At 43.7% G+C, this 12,554-nt stretch overlaps 2 protein-coding genes across 4 annotated transcripts in view; one reads left to right on the plus strand and one right to left on the minus strand.

Annotated features, from left to right (window-relative positions):
• Positions 1 to 647: 647 nt before the first annotated feature.
• On the minus strand, positions 648 to 10,365 carry ATP6V1E1 (ATPase H+ transporting V1 subunit E1). Its single transcript, XM_031589898.2, has 9 exons — positions 10,106 to 10,365; positions 7,949 to 8,014; positions 6,868 to 6,977; positions 6,334 to 6,400; positions 4,486 to 4,575; positions 3,196 to 3,264; positions 2,704 to 2,798; positions 1,836 to 1,923; positions 648 to 1,273 (listed from the first exon to the last, which is right to left on the minus strand). The coding sequence occupies exons 1-9, from the start codon at positions 10,136 to 10,138 to the stop codon at positions 1,211 to 1,213; spliced, it is 681 nt and encodes a 226-aa protein (XP_031445758.1). The 5' UTR covers positions 10,139 to 10,365; the 3' UTR covers positions 648 to 1,210.
• Positions 10,366 to 10,409: 44 nt separating this feature from the next.
• The window catches only part of BCL2L13 (BCL2 like 13), a 37,370-nt gene continuing 35,225 nt past the window's right edge, over positions 10,410 to 12,554 (plus strand). Inside the window, exon 1 of one of the 3 annotated variants that reach the window (XM_031589892.2) lies at positions 10,410 to 10,428. The gene's annotated coding sequence lies outside the window, so the exon portion shown is untranslated. Of the gene's footprint in view, positions 10,429 to 10,865; positions 11,023 to 12,554 lie in introns of those variants that run through there. The other 2 variants (XM_031589891.2, XM_090145492.1) reach the window with 2 other exon arrangements.

The following is a 12,554-nucleotide window of genomic DNA, read 5'->3' on the forward strand; positions in this document are numbered from 1 at the left end:
TTTCTGTGTAGCAAGCCTCAAAACTGAACACTATTGAGGAGTGAAATACTCTGGCAGAGACTTGTAAGCGTGGCAAATCACCTAAAGAAACTTTCTGTCCTACACTGTAGCAGGTGGAGACAATACCAGCCATCCCTGTAGAAGGAAAGGATGAGTATGTGTTAGCAAAGCCTAACAGGTTAGAAAGCGAATACAGTTGTGTTACTTTAACTTTTAAGGTGTTAAAGGTTAACAGTTGAGAGAATAGTTTTAACAGGCAGCTGCTGTTCCCAAAGTCCTCAAACATAATTACTAAAGGAGTATGGTTTGGATCTTTTGCACAGAAGCAACAAGTCTGTAACTGGCAATAGATAGTTGTATCTAAGTAGTGCAGTTGTGTTAACTTCTTGTGAAAGATTTGAAGGATCAAGTAGCAAAACTATTGGCTCACTTCTAAGAAAAATTAAGCTCTTACCAGAGCCTTATGCAAAAGGCTGCCTTATAAATCCCACGCTATTCAATCAATTAGCCTTACAGTACTCCATACACTTGAATTCTAACTTCACAGAACAGTGTTTACTCAGAACCCACAAGCAGTAAGTCCTCAAATACACAAGGTCACTTTTCAAAGGTTGCTGCCAGTCATTCAGAGAGAAGCTACAAGGAACTCCATATACACACACACATTTTTATTTTAATAAATAGTGTTTTACAGGCTCAGGCTTTTTTGTTGTTGTTTGTCTTTAAAATCACATATACAGAACAGAAAATTGCCTGACCAAGTAACAAGAATTGAACTACTAACCCTGGGAAGGAATGCATGCCCTCGATAACACTGAAGACCTTAACTGAAAGGGGACATCCCATGGGCAGCACAGTAATTTACATCACAGATTAGACAACTTGAGAGAAATGTGGCCAAAGTAAGATGAGTGACCTTAAATGGACCACTTGTCTTTACAGAGCCACAACAGTGCAAGGAAAGCAAAGAGCCCAAAAGCCTCCATCTTCTAGTGTCACTCCTGGATGCACACACATGTCTTCACATTCTTTAAGCTATACATTCTAACCACAAGTGGAGAGGCTAAGCACAGCAGGTATGCAAAATTATTCCATTGAAGAAGAGATTGGATGACACAGTAATGTTACATTTCAAGATTTTAAATTAGCAGATGCTTTTGCATCCCTTCAATATGGCAGTGGAACAGACCCCACCTTTTCTTACAGAGGTTTAGTCCAAAAATTTCCTGTTGGCATTAGCACCAAAGAGAGCCACTCTGATTTCTGGCATCATCTGTTGAAAAAGAGTACATCAGTTATATGCAATACAATTGCTGAGCGTTCCTCACTACAGGAATTGTGTAATAGCTAGGTTAGTCTTCAAAATTAAGAAAGTAATTCATTTGAGTTTTCTGAAGCTTTTATGTGATTTCATACTGCCTGCTAGTCTGTACACTTAAAGGATTGCCTACACTGCAGCAAGAGGAAGAGATACCACAGCTAGTATATCCACTAGGATATAACAGCACCTCAAAGTTCCTTGTACTGAAGTTAGCTTCAATAAATAAAGTTAACCTCAGTATATCAACATCTTGTCTGCAGCACAATTACAGAAGCCTTTCATTACCATCTCTTCTAGAGTTTTATGCTCATGCTTAATCTGAAAAGTATATTTTTTGGGAAAAGCCATGTTTGTTGTAGAGAAAGAGCAAGCAATAAGTAATCTTCTTTCCCCTCAAAAAATCAGCTTCTTGTTATCCACACTGAAATCTGATCCCACACAATGTTAGAATTTAACTACAAGACAAAACCAGTTAATTAATCCTCTTCTCACTTTAGCTGTGAGAAAAACTCACCTGCTGGGCTACAAGGTCCAGCCGACTTTCCAGGGTATTAGAAACCTTAATTTTACCATCACTATTGTAGATTTCAACGCCTCCAGCACTAGAAAGGAAAAATAAAAGTCATGGAATCCATGATGCATCTCAAAGCTACAACGTGGCAAAGACATTATCCCAAATGTGCATTTATTGGCAAGCCAGAGATATAGGTAACTCTTGTTCATAAACAAACAGTTTTTGGTCATGACTTAGTAAGAGTCGACACAAAGTAATGCAGTGAAGCATCTTGACAGCTACCAGGTACACAGCTACATACAAAGATACTCATTAGCATGATGTAAATACAAGCAGTGATATGAAATTTGTCACTTCAAAACAGTTTCAGACTTTGTATTTTATTATTAATAAGATTCCTTCAGATTTTGGAACGTGAAGAAGAGTATTGGAAGTTCTATTTGCTTGTTCATACATTAGAAATGATCAGTGATTTTCAGAATAGGCAGCTTTGTTCCATGTTAATTATAATTATTTATGGAAACAAAGCCTAGCAGGCCTAACAAACACAAATTACTTTGTGTCATTATCCTGTAGCACTTTGTCTTCCTCTTTAGGACTCAGTCTGCTTCCTCCAGAGACAGAAAGCATGGCTACATTTGTATTCTCCCACTCTAAAAGGCCAACAGTTAATTAAGCTTCTACATACAGTTATTCTATACTTCAGTACTGTGCAACAGGCTGGAGGTTGCAGGAAGCTTTTATTAATAGTTTTGACCCCCTAGAACAGCAGTAGACACTGCGGGGATATTACACACATCATTTTCCAAGATTGTTCTAATAGCTGTATTAAGTTGAGCTCAATAAAAAAGACTCCCATTTTCCTTACATGTCATCGGGCAGGAAGTTGTCTTGGTCAATGTGAATATCCACATCCCTTTTTGTGGCATTTTTGTAGATAGGAATGCTCTTCTGTACAGCAGCCTAGGACACAAGACAAGCATGCAATTAACGTGGATAAATGGTAGCACATCATTAGGATTTAATTGTTTATTCATTTGTAGTTAAAAAAAAAAAAGGAGATTGAGGTGTTTTGTTTTGTTTTCTAATTAGGCAATCTGTACAGCTTTTGAGCCAAGAACAATTATTATTATTATTAATGTTGCAGTGGTCTGAAGTTTCCTAGGTAACACCCAAGTAAGGAAACGATTCCCAGCTTGAAATGTATACTTGTTCTCTTACATTGTACCTGCAGCAGAAGTGCAGCTTGAGAGCATGCTTTCCTTGTTTTTATGTCACACAGACATGACATGGAAATACCTGTAGTCAGGTCTCAGCCTTCATGAGCAAGGATACTGTCATACCACTGTAGGTGTCTTACCTTAACCATAGGGAGATCTTGTTTCCTGCACCGGACAACTATTCTAGGCTCAAGCAGCTGGTAGAATCCCTGCATAAGATAACCACCAGAAAATTGTCATTTTAATTGTTTTAGAATTATTTAACCCTGAAAAAGGAAAGGAGCTGATCCATTTGAAAAACAAGATCTGACAATGCTAGCCTATTCCAATAAGAATTGTTACGTTAACCCTATGCAGGTATTCTGAGAAGATGGCAGCGACATCCAGGAAAGCCTTCAACTACAGATCATAGGTTCCCTGTGTTAACCTAAAGTTTGGAACTCAAGTGCAACTAAATGTGGATATCACAAGATTGAGCTGCCCAGATAATACACACGATTATAAAAGGATGACTGCTGTCCAAACTGAGCAAACTGTCATTTTCCTTGGCAGGTCTTGGAGAAGACATGCTGTAGTTTCAGTTCAGTTTCAGTAACTCCTGCCTTGTACTGTGCCTGCAGTAATACACGAATACTGATTCTTCAGCAGATCAAATCTAACAAACCAAGATGGATGTGGCTAGTTTGCACAAGTGAGACAGGTTTGTTTCATATACAGCTAAATGTGGCATGGAAACAAGAACAGGGAATCGGAAGCACCAGCTGGGAACGCTATTAAAAGCACTCTGCCATTAAGCTGCAGACAGGACAGTTTGTGGCTTGTTTCTCCAAGTTTATGGCAAAAAGGACTAATTCATACCAGATGATGGCACTAGTGACTGCACAAGTGATCTTAGCCAACACTTTCTAGATTTTTAGCATATAAGTTCTGGAGCTAGAGGATGGTATTGTAGGTAAAGCAAAATTTAGATTCATGCTTTGCATGTGTCACAAACGTATGCCATACTACAGTGAATACATCAAAGCCAGGACTAGCTTTGCAGGTAACTACTGACTCCTAGGCTTAAGAAACAGCTTTACCCAAAGTTTCATCTGAATAGCTCATTCCAGCTAATTACCACAAAAGCTTAAAGCATGCATCCTAAACATGCATCTTACATACGATTTATGCGTGTACATCTGCAATCATTCTTACAATGGAAGCCAGCTGGTATAATACATTTTACACTTCAGAATAAACTACAGCTGTACCTGTTCAGAATCTAAGATCAAAAGATATAGCAGAAGTGATGTTTAAAACTCAAAGATCATCCAGCAACGTTTGATCTACAGTTGTATCCAACTGTAAACTCTAGAGTTGGTTTCATTTGAAGAAAGACACCTAGGTGAAGAAAGCTGCAATCATTTATTCGCTATGATTTAAATATTTACCTGTAGAACTAGTCCATCCAGCAATATTTGGTACCTGGCAGTATCCTTCACCACCTTGGCAAGTCTTAGCTTGGCCTCGTTCAGCAAATCCTACATTCAGAAGAAAATCAGATCAGCAGAGCCCATCTGTTTGGCATTTGGTTTCATGCCTACCAACTTTCTATACTCCTATTATAGCTATCACACCCTGCCAACACGTAAATGTACACTCCAGCTGGTGTTCATCCAAGCTAGACCTTCATCTATGTGCATGGCACAACATCCTTTCCAAACAGTTCCCCATTCCCTGCCCTGATCTGAACCCAGTACAATCAGACAGCAGTTCTTTTTTTCTTGAAAAAGAGACCTCAGCAGTAAAAGGATGGTATTTATATTAACTCACAGAGCAACTAAATAAGTTATAAATTGTTGCCTAATCTAAACTAATAAAGTTGTCCAAATCACTATTTTTTCCAGTTTTGTGACCAAGCAAAGAAGTTTAACCTATATTCTTACCAAGCACTAAAAAACATGGATTTTGTAAAAAGCAACTTGAAAATCAAAAGTAAAAGCTTATTTTTAATTCAGAGTGGATGTTCTTGAATGTCTTTGTTCAGTAATCAGTGTCAGAAGAGACTGATCACACTTCTTTAAGATTCAACTCAAAGACAGCTCCTAGAACTGAACCATTCCTATAATTACTTCAGAAGAAGCAATTGTATGATTTAGTATAAAACCTTCTTTACTGTTCTGTCTTACACTTAATAGAAAAGTGCACATTAATGTAATCAGTTGTAAAGTATAAGACTATCAAAATCCAACACCAGTGCTAAAAATACACTACCAACTCTAGAGTAACACAGCACTTCTGGAAGGGATCACCTTTATTCTTCATGAAGAAGGGTAAAGAGCCAGTAAGGGAAGAAAGAACAACTAGCATGTGACTCTAAAGGGTTTTAAATGAGGAAGAGTGTTATGTATTAGTCAGAAGCATGAGATTGAGTCAGCTGATACATAAGGAAGAGATTACCCAGCAGGGACACAATGCAGCTAGTTTTTTAGCCACCCCCTTCCTCCTCACTGTCAGTACAATAAAAAATTTGAAACTAGCCATTTTCTTCTACTAGCTCTCCTTTTTCACAGCAGAGCTGACTCAAACAGCATTACCAAATGTTTTATATTTGACATGTATTTCCAACAGCTCAATAGCACCACCTAGCTAGCACACAGAACACTCCAACTGTTTGAGATGGGATAAAAGTGGTGATAGGTAACCTACAGGCTGCATGATAAGCATTTAAGAATACCTACACATGGCATAAGATAAACACAGCGAGACTAAACAGCAGCCTGTCTTGGTAAATGATCACTCACCCTATACATCCACACACAGACTGGTTACTTACTTAGCAGAAAAAAAAAAGTAAACTTTTCCATTTACTAAGGCCACTAAAGATGAGAGAAAAAACAAACTGGAAAACAGTGCATTAAGTCACACCAGCCCTACTGTCAGCAAACAGAACTTCAAAGTTCTACAGTCTGTAAAAGAGAGTTCTTTCCAGTCTGGAAAATAAATAAGCTATTTGTCCAAACAGTAGATAAAACAGATGCCTGTAAAGCTCCCAGCAGAGAGCTGTGTTTCCCTTTTAAAATAATAGGCAATAGATACCAAGAAAACAAGCTAAAGCAAATTAGTGAACCTGGATCATACCTCCAGTGACTTCTCAGATTAGCAGGGAAAGCCACTTCTGTACATTGATGCAAACATTACTCAATCACAAACCATGTTTTTCTTCCCAGAATGAAGAAGTTATTTCCTAACAGATGGTAGGAATCAAACCTTGGTGTCTTTACTGCAGGCATACTCACTGAAATAAGGTCATCCCTTGCTTTGAGGACCCTCAGTCTTGCCTGATTCATCAGGTTGGACATCTGACTGCAAGTTGCATGATAAAGTTGAATCAGCCTACCAGGCTTTGAATACAGACAGAAAAACTACAACATTTAACTGTATACATTTAAAAGTAGCAATACAACAGTGTTTAATAACAAAGCCTGCTTAAATGTTTTAACTTGTGTCTGAATTCGTGCAAACGATTACAATGCAGAACCCCACTGTTCAGTAAAGACCCACCAAAACTAAACCTGACACAATTTGTGCCAGAGTAACAGACCAAGCTGCAGTTTTAGACAGACATAAAGAACTAAGATTTTTTTTCACCAAATCTCTTACCAGTTATACAATTGCTGCTCACCTTTGATAATTACTCTTCAGAAAAATTAGAAATTCAGAATTAGAACTCAATACATTAAGCTGCAATTAGTCCACTTACCAGAGTTTTGTAGAAAATTAGTAATGAGAGCTCAGGCTCTGAAGCCAACTACCTAGTCTAAGCAACTTACATTTTCTTTTGCTGCTCAATTTGTTTCTCTTTCTTTTCATAGTACTCCATGATTTTCAGCCTCTGTGTCTGAACGAGACGGCCCTTCTCAATGTTGAATTCTTCTTCAGCCTACAGTAAAAATTAAAGAACTGAAGTGTATATTGATTCCACGGGTTGAAAAAAAATAGAAATGAAATGGCCACACTTTAAGAACACGTTTGCAGATAAACTAGGATCATATGATTTATGGTTCCCTATAAACAAAACATCTCAACCAATACTCAAGTCAAAGGGAACCTTACTAAGATACAGTTTATTTCATCAGCATGTCTGTGAGTATGTCAGTGAGGAATTCTGCAAATAATTCAACCCACACCTTAAATAGAAATGTATGCTTTTGTTCCCCAGGGTACTTACTAACTGCATCTACAACTGAGTCTGCAGGTGGCTACACAGGTTTAGGTTCAGTTACAAACCCGTTTACAAACAAGCTTTCACCAAGGTAATTCAAATAGTTAACTTCCATCATTTTTCTTTTTTCTTTTTTTTTTTTTTCCATTTTGTTGCAAGCATGAACTAGTGCTTGATTACAAACATCCCTGCTTTGATTTTGATTTCCTACTGATGTCTAAGCCTAACATACAATGGAAGCCAAGCCAAATTCAGAGCAACAAGGAACAGCTTGCTACAAGAAACCTTAGTGGAATTCTAAATTATGTAGGAAATTCCCTCAATTCTTTGTGTTGTCAAGTTATGTAGAAGAGGCTGGAGTAAGTGGAACACTTTCCCTGTCTGTTCACATTGCTATTCAGCTCTCCTGTTTGCATAAAAATATAAGTGAACTTAAATGTTTAAATTTATTCATATCCAAGAACTGCCAAGAAACTTGGGCAAAAGAGCAGCTCCAGCTCAGTTACCTTGTTTCTTATCTGTTTACAGATCAGAACATTAACTGTATTTGGTAGCATCATTTTTGCTATACAGTAACTAAATGTTAAGTAAACTACAGAAAAGTTTCTTAGGACTGCTTTGAGTGCAATTATCAAACCAGGATGTCAGAAGCAGTTCTCCTTTTACTGACATTGAACTTCCACTTTTACCTTTGCATCTATTTCTTCAGCCTTTTCATTGGCCTCCTGCTCAATGAAAGCCATCATATGTTTGATCTGTAACAAGAGAGAGAAAAGGTATTTTCTGTTAGAAAGGATTTTGATGAGAAGTGCATTCCTCAGAAAGGCACAGATGGCACCTGAATGAACCCTGCTGACAGAAACTATGGCAAGCACATGACGTGATGGTTAGAGACTGGTATGTACTATCACATTCAACTTAAAGATACTTTTTGAAACTGCTTCACAGGTCCAACAGCTCAAAGACATAGAATCCAATTGTATTAAGTTCTGCTTGTTTATCTTACACCATTCTGTGACCAGGTTTAAGTTTTGCTTCAAATCTGGAGCAGACCATAAGGAATCATTGCCCAATCAAACCACAACTTCTAGCAGCACAGCCATTTTCCAAGCATGGATGAAGTGGAATTGTAGACTCAAGTGTACCACAACCCCCCCCCCCCCCACTTTTCGCTTGCACAATGACAAGTTTCACAACCTGGTCTGAACAACCTTGAATGCAACATCCCATTTATGTAATCTCATGCTAAAACAAAGCATTTTAAAGAAAGGTGCTGATGTGAGAACAGAACCCAAGGGCAGACAGCACCATGGCCATATACATGAAAAAACAAGTGGTAGCAGGAAAGTGGAAGATAATAGGCATATGCTGTGGAAGAAATGAACAGGTTTCTAACATCCTCAAAATGAAGTCAATCATTTTTATCTGAATTCTGGTTTGCAGCACTTGGGTGCAAGTCCACCTACAACGTCAATTTCTTATCCTGCTTGCCTGACTTGGATGGCTGACTGAATTAAGCTTTAGATCTACTTTTTTAAAGAAAGGATGAGAGAGGCAGATAAAACATGGACATAATTTTGGTGAACAGCCTTTTTTTTGAAGAAAATGATTATCCTTTCCATGGGAAGTCCTAGATGTCAGGATGGCTTTGGCCTCACATGACTAGCAAGGTTAGACGGAATAATCGACTAAACACTGTTGCCAGAAGAAAGCAAGTGTATTATTGAGAAAATCTCTTACTTACAGATGGTTTTCAATGGGAAAATTATGGAGAGTGCCATAGTAAGTAGTTAGGAGTTCAGAGGCCCAGCTGGCAAATTCATGCCAGGATTTATGCACAGGCAGAACCAGTGTGCTACCAGCAGCACTCTTTTCCAGCCAACAGGTTCAGTGGTGCAAAACAAGGGCAGGAAAGTTATAGGTGTGAAAGTCCACTAACACTGCGTGTTTCACATATCCACAAAGCCTGCACTAACCCACGAAGTCTATTATAGAAAAATAGAATGGCCTGGGTTGAAAAGAACCACAATGATCATCAAGTTTCAAACCCCCAGCTATATGCAGGGTCGCCAACCACCAGACCAGGCTGCCCAGAGCCACATCCAGCCTGGCTTTGAAGTCTATGCCCAAGGCAGCCGAGCAACGCCAACACAAGGTCAGCTTTATTTTTACAATCTTCACAAAAGAGGAAGAAAATAATAATAATAATACAACGAAAGAACGCAATGCAGCAAATCCCCTTTCGGAGAAAGACGACCTACTGATTTTACTTTCAATGTGATGCTTCCCTGCCAAGAGACTATGTTTACTGAATGAGAAAGTGAGACACAAAGCGTTTACGATGCAGAGGACACCTGGGAGGTCTGCCCACTGCCTGCAGGACCGGTGCTGGCTGGATCAGTGCAGTGGCTAACAGCACACACCGCACCCAGCCTGGTGCTGAGCAGGATTCTAGGCAGGGGCACTATTTACTGTCAATAAGGACACAGTGCCCTGGCCCAGCAGGAAGCGTCCAACGTTCAGAATTCAGCCTTAAAAGTTTCCATTGCAGAAGTAGCCCTGTTTGCACCGCTCTGCTTGAGGGTACAGAAGTAAAAAGGACAGACGAGTGCGAAGTTCCAGCTAGCTCGAATTAGCATAGCTAAAACAAGAGGGGTAGAGCCCTCGGGGTAACATCTAACAAAGCAGTGCTTATGCAGGGCAACGTATTTACTTGCCTCGGAGAACAATTATGCGCTGAAGACAGCGCAACACCCGGGTCGGCTTCGGGGCGAAGCCTGCTGCAGCCTACGGGCCGCCGTTCCGCCACAATCACCCTCCACCCACCGAGCCAAGCCGAGCCATACCTGCTTCTGGACGTCGGCATCGCTGAGCGCCATGGCGGCGGCGGGCGCGAAGGAAGGCGCTTAGGGCCCGAGGAACGGCGGTCGGAGCCGGCGGAGAGCACGGGTGGAATCAAATCCGGTTCGGGTCACAGCTACCGCTGTGTCACCGCGCCCCGCCCACTCTTTCCTCCCGGCCAATAGGAGCCCGCGCTCTGCCTGACGTCACCGGTGGGCGGAGCATCGCGTGAGGCAGGCTGCCATCTCGCGGCCGCGGGCAGCTCGCCGGGGGCTGCACGTGGAGCGCTGCGTGGGGGCGGTGCGGCTGGCCGGAGCCGTGCTGTGAGGTGGGCTGCTCAAGCGCCTCGCAGCAATAAGCCGCGGGGCTCCAAGCCTTTTTCGATTACTGTGACCTCCTGTCGCGCTACGGTCAAAGCCGTTTTTAAGAGATGCGCCGGTTCTTTCGAGTTTTGCTACTGTTTCTGTTTTACGGCCAAACTTTACGCGCGTCCGCCGTAGCGCTTGTTCACCCCGGCTGGCAGGGAGCGCGTCCTTCCCTCCTGCAGCTGCGTTTCCTTAAGCAAACAACGGAGCCGTTCGTTACACACCAGCCTCCGCCGCAGCGCCGCTCGCACCCGCGCTTCTTGTTTCTACTTCCCCAATTTAACCACGCCTTTCCCGGCGTCCTCGCCCTTGCGGCGGCGGGCGGTGACACGGCCGTGACGCGCCGCCTCCTCCCCCCCGCCCCACCATCATGGCGGCGGCGGCGGCAAATTAGGGCAGAGCGAGCTCTGCCCGGTGCGCGCGCGCGCGCGCGCCCACCACCCCCGGCGGCTGCGGCCCGGCCCGGCGCTGCGCCGCTCCTCGCCCCGCCCGGCCTGCCCCCCTCCCTCCCTTCCTCCCTCCTTCCCCTCTTCCTCCTCCCCGCCTTTCGGCCGCAGGTGAGGAAGGGCCGGGGTTTTGGGGGGGGTAGAGGGGGAAACGGGTGGTCGGGAGGCGTCTGCGCGCCGGTTTATTTCATTATTTTCTGCGCCTTCCCGCCGGCCGGGAGGCGTGCGGGTGGGGGAGGAGGGGGCGGGCGCGCCCCTGGCGGCCGTCGGGCTGCGGCCGCTGAAGGGCGGCGGGAGGAGAGGCGGCAGCGGGGGGGGAACGGATGCGCGCCCGCACCTGGCCGCGCACCCAGCCAGCGCGCGGCCCGCCGCCGCCTGACTCATCCCGGCTCCGTGCTGCCGGGATGGAAATATCTCATTCATCGCCGTAGTAACGGAGTGGCTTACGATGCGCTCCCGCGGAGCCGCGCGGCTGCTCCGGCCCCGCTTTGTGGTGCTGCGTGTGCCCGCGGGCCGAGGGGATGGTGGGGGGCGATAGGAAGAGCGTTCCTCGCCCGTTTTAAAGCTGTGCCGTAGTGGTTTGGAGCGGTGGCTGGCAGCCCTGAAAACAGAAGCTTTCTGGTGGATAGCCCGCACGGGTCTTGGTTTTCTTCCTAAAAGACAGTCAAACGTTTCGCCTAAAATGCTCACTTAATTACGGCTCCTTCTAAGGTCACCTAAAGCCGCCGCCCAGATACGCGGCCATCGTGCTTTCCAGTGCTACCATCCATTACGTGACTCTGGGGACCGGTAATGGACGCAGCATTGATTCATCTCCAGTTGGGATCGACGTGTTTGGACTCAGTAGTTCTCAGCTTCTTGAAAGCAATCTCTTAGTCATTAGTACTCTCAGAAAAGTAGGCCGAGGAGTTTGTCTAGCAGCCAGCCCGCAGCCAGGTGCCCTGCCTGCCAGGGGAGGTGTTTGGGAGGCAAACCGCTGCAGGGTTGGACCAGTCCGCGCACGCACCTCATCCCCAATCCCCTGCTCAGCCCTTCTGGTGAGGTGGCGGAGCGCTGGGTGGTTTCCATGAAGTTGGCACGGGGTGTGGATTTGTAGCTGCACGTCCTGCAGGCAGCTCCTCACAGTTGGGTACATCTGAAAAGGAACTCCCGTGTAAATGTGAGGCTGCGAGTTAGAGACACGTGTTGCCAACTGGGAAAGCTGAGAGCAGTTACCTGGTACAGAGAGATAGACCAAACCTGTGAGCTTCCTTAAAGTGATTTGAACTCCAGTGCTGCAGGTTTGTTGCCTCTCGAAATCTCAGTGTCTGTGCTTGGCTGAGCAGTTGCTGAGGCTGTGTGTACTTTGAAATAATTCCCCACCAGCAGGAAGTGTTCTGAGGTGAGATTGTAGCTGGTAAGTGAAGCTTGACAACTTGCTTTGAGTCTTGGAATGACTGCTTTTGAGCAAGACTTAGATACTGTCGTGACAGGGGCCTTGTTCTTAAAAATAAGGCAGTCTGTACTGTGCTCTTGGTTCTGGACCTGTTTTTAGCATGTTACACAGAAATTGGTTGAGGTATTGATCAACTGCTATTTTTATAAGCATACAGCAAAATAGTTTGCAAGGCTGCAGCTCCACATGCACGTGGCACGTCTGTGAT

Source organism: Phasianus colchicus, chromosome 1 (genome assembly GCF_987193195.1).
Source record: "Phasianus colchicus chromosome 1, bPhaCol1.hap1.1, whole genome shotgun sequence".
Classification (NCBI taxonomy): domain Eukaryota; kingdom Metazoa; phylum Chordata; class Aves; order Galliformes; family Phasianidae; genus Phasianus; species Phasianus colchicus.